Source organism: Hyaena hyaena, unplaced genomic scaffold (assembly GCF_003009895.1).
Source record: "Hyaena hyaena isolate Hyena2069 unplaced genomic scaffold, ASM300989v1 scaffold_932, whole genome shotgun sequence".
Lineage (NCBI taxonomy): Eukaryota > Metazoa > Chordata > Mammalia > Carnivora > Hyaenidae > Hyaena > Hyaena hyaena.
Genome location: NW_024081563.1, coordinates 700319 through 709760, shown reverse-complemented (window position 1 = coordinate 709760; position 9442 = coordinate 700319). Strand labels below are relative to the sequence as shown.

The following is a 9442-nucleotide window of genomic DNA, read 5'->3' as shown; positions in this document are numbered from 1 at the left end:
CCTTTCCCAGGGAGTGGGGTGGGGGGACCACAAGGGTGGAGTAGATAGGGTACATTCTGGAGGGTTTTCCTCCATTTCTTTTTTCTAACCGCCTGGATTCACCATTGGATTTTGTAAATGGAAAACTGAAAAGAACAATGCTATATTGGATGTTTTCTCTTTCTGACTCTGTGTGTGTGTGTGTGTGTGTGTGTGTGTGTGTGTGTGTCCTGTCTGCATGACCACATGTGGGGAGATATGATCGACTGTGTGTGACTCTGTGTGGGGAGGCAGCACTGCCTGGTGCACACATGTGCAAATACCTGGATGTGGAGACATACAGCGCGCGCGCGCGCGCACACACACACACACATACACGTATGCACCTAATTGAAAAGAGACAGACTAGAGTATGTCCCTGCAGCAGGAGGTTGAGTGGTCGGAGAATAGAATTTAAAAACCGTACATATGTATGCAGCAAGAGGGTAGACTCCCATTTCATAAAATCTGCCCCATTGGCCCAGGTTCTGAACATGGGTGGGGGCAGGATACTTGAGAACCCCATCTCTTCCCAAAGCCTGGAACCCCCAGGTACCATCCCAACTCCTCTGTCAGTCTCCTCTTCAAAACACAAATGAAGTGTTCCTGAAAGTGGACCGCAACGGAGAATAGGGACTGGGAATTGGGGATTATGCTTGAGGGTGAAGTAATGGGGTTAGAAAATGCCCCCTACAAAGTAATGGCTTCTGGACGGACTGCTGAGTCTGGGATGGAAGCCCCTTTGAAGAGTCCACTGTATACAGCTGAGGCTTTGGTAAGCTTTGACTAAATTCAGAGGAGGGATGTTACGAGGGGAACAAAGCCAAGCCCGGGAGTCTACCCAGCTAGCCTGCTCCCTAGGCACTCAATTACTTTATTTACTTATTCTCTCAGGTGCACAGAATTGAGTTGACCGTACTCCTCAGTTCTTGGCACACTGTATCATCCTTGGTCCATGTGAGTCCCTTTTATTCTTTTGTTTTGTTTCGTCCTTTCATCACCCATCCCTGATCCAATTCCCCCCTCCCACATGGGCACCCACTTTCGTGTATTTAATGTATGTCCTTCCAATTCACCGTTTATGTGTTTATTTACATATATCTGTATCTGTGAAAAATATATGGTATTGTTATGTGTTTTAATTTACATAAACAGTATTGTACTTTAAATCCTGTTGTTTCGTTTTTCACTCAACATTCTGTTTTTTAGAGATCCAGCCTTGCTGCTGTACGTAAATCTAATTCATTCTAGTGGTCCATCTTCTACATATATCACATTTTTCTTATCCATTCCCCTGGTGATGGGTCTCCAGGTTGCCTCCAATTTTCTGCTACCACAGAAAGGCTGCAATGGGCAGTTTCCTACATGTCTTAAGGGTCCCTAATTTAGAGGAGAGGAAACTGAAGCTCAGAAAAAGGCAGTGATTTGGTTAGGGTTACAAAATGAAGAGTAGGCCCCTGATGCGAATCCCAGACCAAAGCCAGAACTCACCACCCTACCTCACGAAAGACCATCCATCTGGCCCCCCCAAAATCCAGAATACAATTTTAAAAAGCATACACTGGGGAAAGGGAGAGGAAAGGATCCGAAGGAGGGTAAATATTGAGCAGATAAAGAGAAAATCCTAGAAAACTCTAGCGGATGAACGGAATCACAATCATGTTAATGACGCAGAGGAAGTTACTTTTTGTGTGTGATTATTATTTCTAGAGCCATTTTGCAGAGATGGAAAACGCCACGTCAAAATCTGGCTCGAAACCAAAGGCCCTAGGTTTCGAAATGCCAGGCTTCTTCTGGGCAACCCTAGTCCCCGGTGGGGTCACAGCAGAGTTCGCCACTGGATCAAACGCTGGGGACAGGGAAAGGAGCAGATTTAAGAAGTGCGTAGTTACTGAGGGGAGGGCCGAGAAGAGAGAAAACGATAGCGAGGCTCTTCCAATTTTATCTGAGCACATCCTTCTCGGTGCCTGCGTTTGTTTTTTGTTTTGTTTTTGGGTCTTCAGAGCCACTGGTACTTTTCCCATTGGATAATATGCTGGAGGGGTGAGGGAGAGGGGCTTCTTTCCCCCCTTGGCTTCCCTTGCAGCCAATCGCCCTGCAGTTTCCCTCTCGTCGCTGGGGGAGTCAGCCCGGTGATTGGTGGGCCCGGAGGGGAGCCAATCGGAAAGAGATGAGGTGCGGTGTTGGCAAGCGGATTGCGTGAGAGTGGGCAGAGGTCGAGGGAGAGAGAGGGCCGCGGCCGCGGCTGGCAGCCACTGGCGAGGCCGAACGGGCCTCTGACATCACGGAGAGGGCGGGGCCTGGGCGCTTGGCGCGGAGGGAGTAGGGCTGGCGCTGTGGGAGGGAACGCCAGAGCGAGGCTGTGGGGAGAGCTGGTCGCGTGAGGTGCTGCGGCTCCGCTTCAGGTGTGACAGGCGGCGGCGATTTGGCCGAGAGCGAAGGGGCGAGTGCGATCCCCTGAGCTGCGAGCTCGGGTCGCCATGGACCGCCCGGATGAGGGGCCTCCGGCCAAGGCCCGTCGTCTGAGCAGCTCCGAGCCCGCTCAGCACGAGCAGCTGCCGCCGCCGCCGCCTCCGCCTCCCCCGCCGCTCCTGCGACTGCCCCTGCCTCCACCCGAGCAGCGCCCGAGGCTCCAGGAGGAAACCGAGGCTGCACAGGTGCTGGCTGACATGAGGGGGGTGGGGCTGGGCCCCGCTCTGCCTCCGCCGCCGCCCTATGTCATTCTCGAGGAGGGAGGGATCCGCGCGTACTTCACCCTGGGTGCTGGGGGTCCCGGCTGGGAGCCTGAGATGGAGTCAGGGTATGGGGAGGCGCCCCCTCCCACGGAGAGCCTAGAAACATTCTCTCCTTCGGAGGCTTCTGGGGGAAGTGTGGAGATTGACTTTCAGGTTGTGGAGCCCGGCAGTTTTGCTGGAGAGAAGGCCCTGGAAACCTGTAGCGCAGGGCAATGGGGGTACCAGAGGTTAACCGGTCCAGGGGGGAAGGAAGAGGCTATCATCCTAGTGGAAGATGACGATGAGGATGAAAAGGAAAGTGTGAGGAAGCGGAGGAGGAGGAGGAAGAGGAAGCAGAGGAAGGTGAAGAAGGAAAGCAAGAAAAACGCCGAGAAGATAGAGTGCATCCTGCAGGCACTGGAAAACATTCAACTGGACCTGGAGGCGGTGAACATCAAGGCAGGCAAGGCCTTCCTCCGTCTGAAGCGCAAGTTCATCCAGATGCGAAGACCCTTCCTGGAGCGCAGGGACCTCATCATCCAGCATATCCCAGGCTTCTGGGTCAAAGCAGTATCCTTGTCATCTAAATTCATGGGCCAAGAGCCCATGATAAAAAAAAAGGGGGGGGTGAGGGAGGTACAGAAAGGGTGAATTTGTGTGGGAGTGGATCTCTATTGGAAAAACGCCTAGGTTTGGTGGAGGAGGAATGGAAGGAGAATGGCAAAACATCAGAGAAGCTGGACTAGAGATAATGAAGGGGGGAGAGAGGCACACAACATAAAAACTGGACCATGGACGGGAAAGAGAAAAGAAGAGAAGCATAATATTTTTTTTAAAAAAAATGGATCACTGACAGTGAAATGAGGAGGGTGGTAGAGGGGGCACACAGCAGAAAAATTGGACCTGAGATGGTGAAAGGAGGGAGGAGGGACACACAGAAGATAAACTGGCTCAGATGGTGAAGAGGGAGAGGAAGGGCACACAGCAGAGAAATTGCCCAAAAAGGCTGCCCAAGTCACAGGTGGCTCTTCAAGCCTAGGTCTCTGCTTAGATACTAGGGGGCTGGGGAGAAGGAGGCTAGAGCCCCTAAAGGGTCAGGACAAGGAGTACCTAGAAGTGGAGATCAAGGAGTTAAATGAAGGATAGAAGAATAAAAATCTCATTTACTACTGGAGAAAAGCTTATCTCTGGGGCACATAGGTACATACATGCAACATGTTAGGAACACATGGGTTTAACTTTGTAACGGAATTACGTGGATAGAAGCCCTTGACACTCTCATACAAAGTATCACATGATCCCAGGCTCTCAGCACTCAGGCACACAGTATTATGTGGCCACAGGTCCTCAGCATGCAGACACATAGCATCACGTGACTTATTGGTCCTCAGCACCCAGACACGCAGCATCACTTGGATGCAAACCTTCAGACTCAGATACCCAATATCATGTGGACACAGACCCATAACACCCAATAAGCAACATCGTGACTACAGGCCTTCAACACCCAGATATGACACCACTTGGGCACAGGGCTTCAGCTCCCAGACCCACAGTATCTTGTGAATACAAATTCACAGCACCCAGGGATACAACATCACATGGACATAGACCCTTAGCACCCAGACACACAGCAAATATGAACCAACGTAATACAGAGGTTTGACATTGCATAAACATAGGTTCTCACCACATAGTATCATAGGAGGAAAAGTATGGGTCATGTCCCATGACCCACTTGTTCCACACACATCACATGAACACAGAAGGAATTCTGCTCCAGCCTCTCTTTTGCTCTGCCCTGCCTGGCCTTCCCTCCCTCCTTCTCTCATTGAACAGTCACTCCTTGACCTAAACTGCTCCCTCCATCAGTTCCTCAACCACCCCAAAATTTCAATCTTGATCAACCGACGTGATGAAGACATTTTCCGCTACTTGACCAATCTGCAGGTCAGACCAAAGACATGTTCTTTACTAGGATCGGGCAAGGAATCTGGCACTTGGAGGTGAGGGGGTTGGGGAGGGAGGGGCCCTGGTGTGGTGGGGATTCCAACATTACCTCTACCCTGAGCAGGTGCAGGATCTCAGACATATCTCCATGGGCTACAAGATGAAGCTGTACTTTCAGACAAACCCCTACTTCACAAACATGGTGATTGTCAAGGAGTTCCAGCGTAGCCGCTCTGGTAAGAGGCAGTCCTAGGGAAAATCATCACCCTGCACTCCCATCTGTCTTTGTCCAGTGCCCTCTCCACAGCCTCCTTTCCTCCCAGGCCGGCTGGTGTCTCACTCAACTCCAATCCGCTGGCACCGGGGCCAGGAACCCCAGGCCCGCAGGCACAGGAACCAGGACACTAGCCACAGCTTCTTCAGCTGGTTCTCAAACCACAGCCTCCCAGAGGCTGACAGGATTGCTGAGGTGAGGCCCCTCCTGGCATTGCCAGAGAAAGCCTTGCTAGGCTTGCTTCTGGATGCTCGGGGAATTGGGAGTAGGCTCTGGGGCTTATATTCATAACTCTGTTCCCCTTCCCCCCCTCCTCTCTTTCAACAGATTATTAAAAATGACCTGTGGGTTAACCCTCTGCGCTACTACATGATGGGAGAAGGAGGCTACAGGGCAAACAGAAAGAAGCAAGAAAAAGAAGAAAGGTGATGGGGGGGTTGGTGGCCGAGAGGTGGTTTGTTGGGGATGGGATGGGACAAAGATTAGGCTAGTGTTACACAGAATTTATAGGGCCAAAGGGACCTTTGAGAGAATTCAATCCAATATGTTTTACAAGTGGAGAATGATGCCCGTAAGTAGTCGTGCAGGCAGGAGCAGAGATGGGACTCTCCCCACCCTAACCTCCTCCCTGGGATTCCTTGTAGCCTACTGCCTCCCCAGTTACTTAGCACCTTTTAGTCTAAGTCTGCCCTGCCTCCCACCAATCTTGTACTCAACCCCAGGCTTCCCCACAGTAAAAACAGGGACAAGTATGAAGTGGTGATCATGGAAGACTCTGACGACTATCACATAATGGAAGACATTATCAGTGAGACTTCAGACAGTGATGGCATCACCGACAATGAGACCATTCATGACATCAAGATCTCTGACTTCATGGAGACTACTGACTGCTTTGAGACCACTGACAACGAGATAACCGACATTAGCGAGAGCCTCTGTGACAGTGAGAGCCCTGACCACAATGAGAGCCCTGACAATGAGACCACCGACAACAATGAGAGCCCCGATGACCACGAGACCACTGATAATAATGAGAGCTCTGATGACAATGAGACCGCTGACAACAACGAGAGTGCCGATGACAACAATGAGAACCCTGACGACGAGAACCCTGACGACAACAGTGAGAACCCTGAAGACAACACTGATGACAACGAAGAGAACCCTGATGACAATGAAGAAAATACTGATGACAACGATGAGAATCCCGATGGTGACGAGAACCCCAATGGTGACGAGAACTCCAAAGGTGGCAACCATGGCAGCAGTGGCGACAACCAGGACAGCAGCGACAGTGACAACGAAGGAGACAACGAGGGCAGTGATGATGAAGATAATGATGGCAATGAAGGTGACAATGAAGGCAGCGATGATGATGATGGCAATGAAGGTGATAATGAAGGCAGCGATGATGATGACAGAGACATCGAAGATTACAAGAATGACAGTGATGATCCTGATAAGGATCAGGATAACATCGACAACCAGGATTACTATGAGGATGAAGTGGAGAACATCTCTGAAGAATCCTCAGTGGAGGAAGAAGATGAGGGCAGTGAGGAAGGTGAGCCTAGAGCCCCCTCTTTTCTTCCCTCTTTTCTCTTCCCAGAGAAAAGCTGGCCCGGGTCAGAATATCAAGGGGTGAGTACAGTCTATTCTCGTGGAGAAAAGAAAAAGTATTTTGTGCAACTTTTTAAACAAAGCAAGGCCAAGGAACCTTTAACTTACAATTGTAACAGAACCAAAGAAACAAATTTCAGTTCTAGCTGGTGGGTAGATAGGTTGCAGCAGAGCAAAAGACAAATAATGAATGAAGAGATAGGAGAAGGTGGGTAGAAAATTGAGAAGGCTAAGTTCACACACACAAAGAGGGGGAAAGTGGCAAACATACTACAATTCCGCACACTGTGTACCCAGCCCTGGCCTTCAGGGAACTCCCAGGCTTGTTTGTCTTCTGAGGATCCTTCACCAGTCCTGAAAGCTGCTTCTCACAAAAAGGTCCAGTAGTCAGGTATGTTGGGGACAATACTGTATACATTAATATCTGCAGGTAGAGGGACAGGGTACATTAGCACCTTAAAGGCTCTGAAAAGTCCTGCTGTAAGAAACCTACTTAAACATTGTGGAACCCAGCATTTCCCAGACTTCTTAACCACAGAAGCCACTGTTTACTGCTCGGCAAAACATGCATTTTAGGAAATGCTGAGAAAGGTTTGCGTGTTGGGGGTTGAGGGAGAAGGCACTATTTAAGGTGACTCCCAGGTTTGGTCTGTCCTGGATGACTGGCAAATGGAGGTGCCATTTCTTAGGAATGGGAGCAACATACTGGCAGGATTGATGAAATGCAGGGAGAAACATGGAGTTGGAAAGGCCTGTTGGACTGTAAGTACAGGTAGTATCCCAGTCAGGTTATTTGGGAAGTCAGAAGTTATAAATAAAGGGAGTAACAAGCCAGAAAAGAATCCTAGCCCCGGATTCTGTGGCCAGTTAACGTTAATGAAGTGTTTACTATGTGCCAGGGACAATTCTAGTGATTTACTTATTTTATTAACTCATTTAATCCTCACAGCAACTCTTATGAGGTAGGTACTATTATCACCGTTTTACAGATTAGGAAACTGAGGCTCTGAGAGGGTTGAATTAGGAAGAGAACTGGGCATGGAGGGGATTGTCAGCAGTGTCCAGTGCTGGTGAAAGGTCAGGTAAAATGAAGACTGGGTTTGGCACTGAATAGGTCATCTGTGTGACCTTGGCAAGAGTAGTTTCAGTGGATTGATGTGGGCACCATGGGGTAGGAAGAGGGAATGAGCAAGGGGCAAGGCAATAGAGTCAAACCTTGGCTAAGAAGGGGTTGGCAGAGGGCAGGCAAGGGAGATGTTTGAGCCTGGCTGTGGGCAGGCAGACCTTGGAGAAGCAGGCCCCTGGGGGAGGTAGAAGGAGCTGGAAGACCTATCACTTCTGGGGGTTTAGGCCATGGGGTCTCTGGCAAATCTCCATTGAGGGCAGGGGCAAAGAAGGAGGCATACAATGTAGATTCATTCTAGACATACATTCAGTTAGAGTAGGGAAACTGAGGGAGTTGCCACTGGATGGCATCGTCTTTCAGAGAAGGGGAGGAAGAACTATCTGCCCAGCCCTAGGGTGGGAGTGGGGGTAGGGAATTGGACTAAAGAAGACAGACTGTGGCCTGTTTGTATCAGACTGGGGAGAAGAGGGGGAGCTGCCTGGGAAGGAACAGAAGGTTTATTCAGCTGAGGTCAGAGCTCAGAAGACACATGCATTGACATATTACATGGGGAGAAAACGCTACTTTCAGAGATGGTATCAATTTTGATAAGCCAGAGGCAGGGATTTCCCCCCCCCCCCCCCCCGCTTCTTCTGGGCTTGCTTGAGATAACACACACACACACACACACACACACACACACACACACTTTTTCCAAGCAGAGGTGCTTTGTGAGTGGTCCCAGGCCCCCAAAGCCCTGGCTGCAGGCTCTGTTCACTTGATAAGGGTGCCACCCTCCAGCTTCCAGAACTGAGAAGATAAATTTCTATTGTTTAAACAAACAAACAAAAAAGAGTAATTATCTACCTGCTCATCTAACCACCCTGTTTTCCCCTCCTTACCCCTCGTGTCTCTTACCCTGTACAGACAGCGAGCAAGAAGGAGAGGAGAGTGACAGCGAGGAAGAGGAGGAGGAGGAAGAAGAGGAGGAGGAGGAGGAGGAGGAAGAAGGGATCGAAGACGACTCCGAAGGAGGGGAAGACTCTGAAGACTCCGACATGGAGGAGGTGCTTCAGGTCCAAAATGTTTGGGCCAACCCGGGGAAGAGGGGCAAAACTGGATAAACATTTTACCCTTGCAGGGGTTGCCTCTCTGTATCCCTCTCCCCCTGCCCCATTTGCCCTCCCCCTCAGCTAGGGCCGCGCGGCCCCATATTGCACTTCTGGGGGGTGACCGACTTCGTACACGGGTTTAAAGTTTATTTTTATGGTTTAGTAATTGCAGAGTTCTTATTTTGAGGGGAGGGAAAGGGGGAGTTCCCCCTTCCTTTTGGCCCTCCTCCTCCGCAGGCTTCTGTGTGCTGCTAAAGTATTTATTGTGATGCCTTGGTCAGGGCCCCTCTATCCCCCTCCTCGTGCTGTGTGGAGTGGACACCCTTGATCCCGAAGCAGGGAGGGCCGCTGTGGCCTTGGGGGGCTCTACAGCCACCCTGATCTCCCAAGTCTCTCTTTCCCTCCGTCCCTCGCCCCCTCCCCACGCTGTGCCCGCTAGCCCGCCTTGGTGTCTATGCAAGGCCGCTTGTCATTGCGGTACTCCTGTCCCCCTCCCCCCCCAGAAGCCCCTCCTTGTTCCTTGTGAACCTTGGTAATCCTAATAAAACTGAGCAAATCCAAAGTGCTGCTTCCAGTCTTTTGTCCCGCTTGGCGAGCTATCCCCAGGAGCCAGTCTCCAGTCCCACACAGGCCCTCAAAACGCCAT

General features: G+C 50.6%; 1 protein-coding gene across 1 annotated transcript; it reads left to right on the top strand.

The window, feature by feature from the left end:
* The first annotated feature begins 2355 nt into the window (after window positions 1-2355).
* Window positions 2356-9358, top strand: TSPYL2 (TSPY like 2). Its single transcript, XM_039221014.1, has 7 exons — window positions 2356-3302; window positions 4605-4682; window positions 4807-4918; window positions 5006-5151; window positions 5284-5381; window positions 5691-6523; window positions 8612-9358. The coding sequence occupies exons 1-7, from the start codon at window positions 2499-2501 to the stop codon at window positions 8806-8808; spliced, it is 2268 nt and encodes a 755-aa protein (XP_039076945.1). The 5' UTR covers window positions 2356-2498; the 3' UTR covers window positions 8809-9358.
* The last annotated feature ends 84 nt before the right edge of the window (window positions 9359-9442 follow it).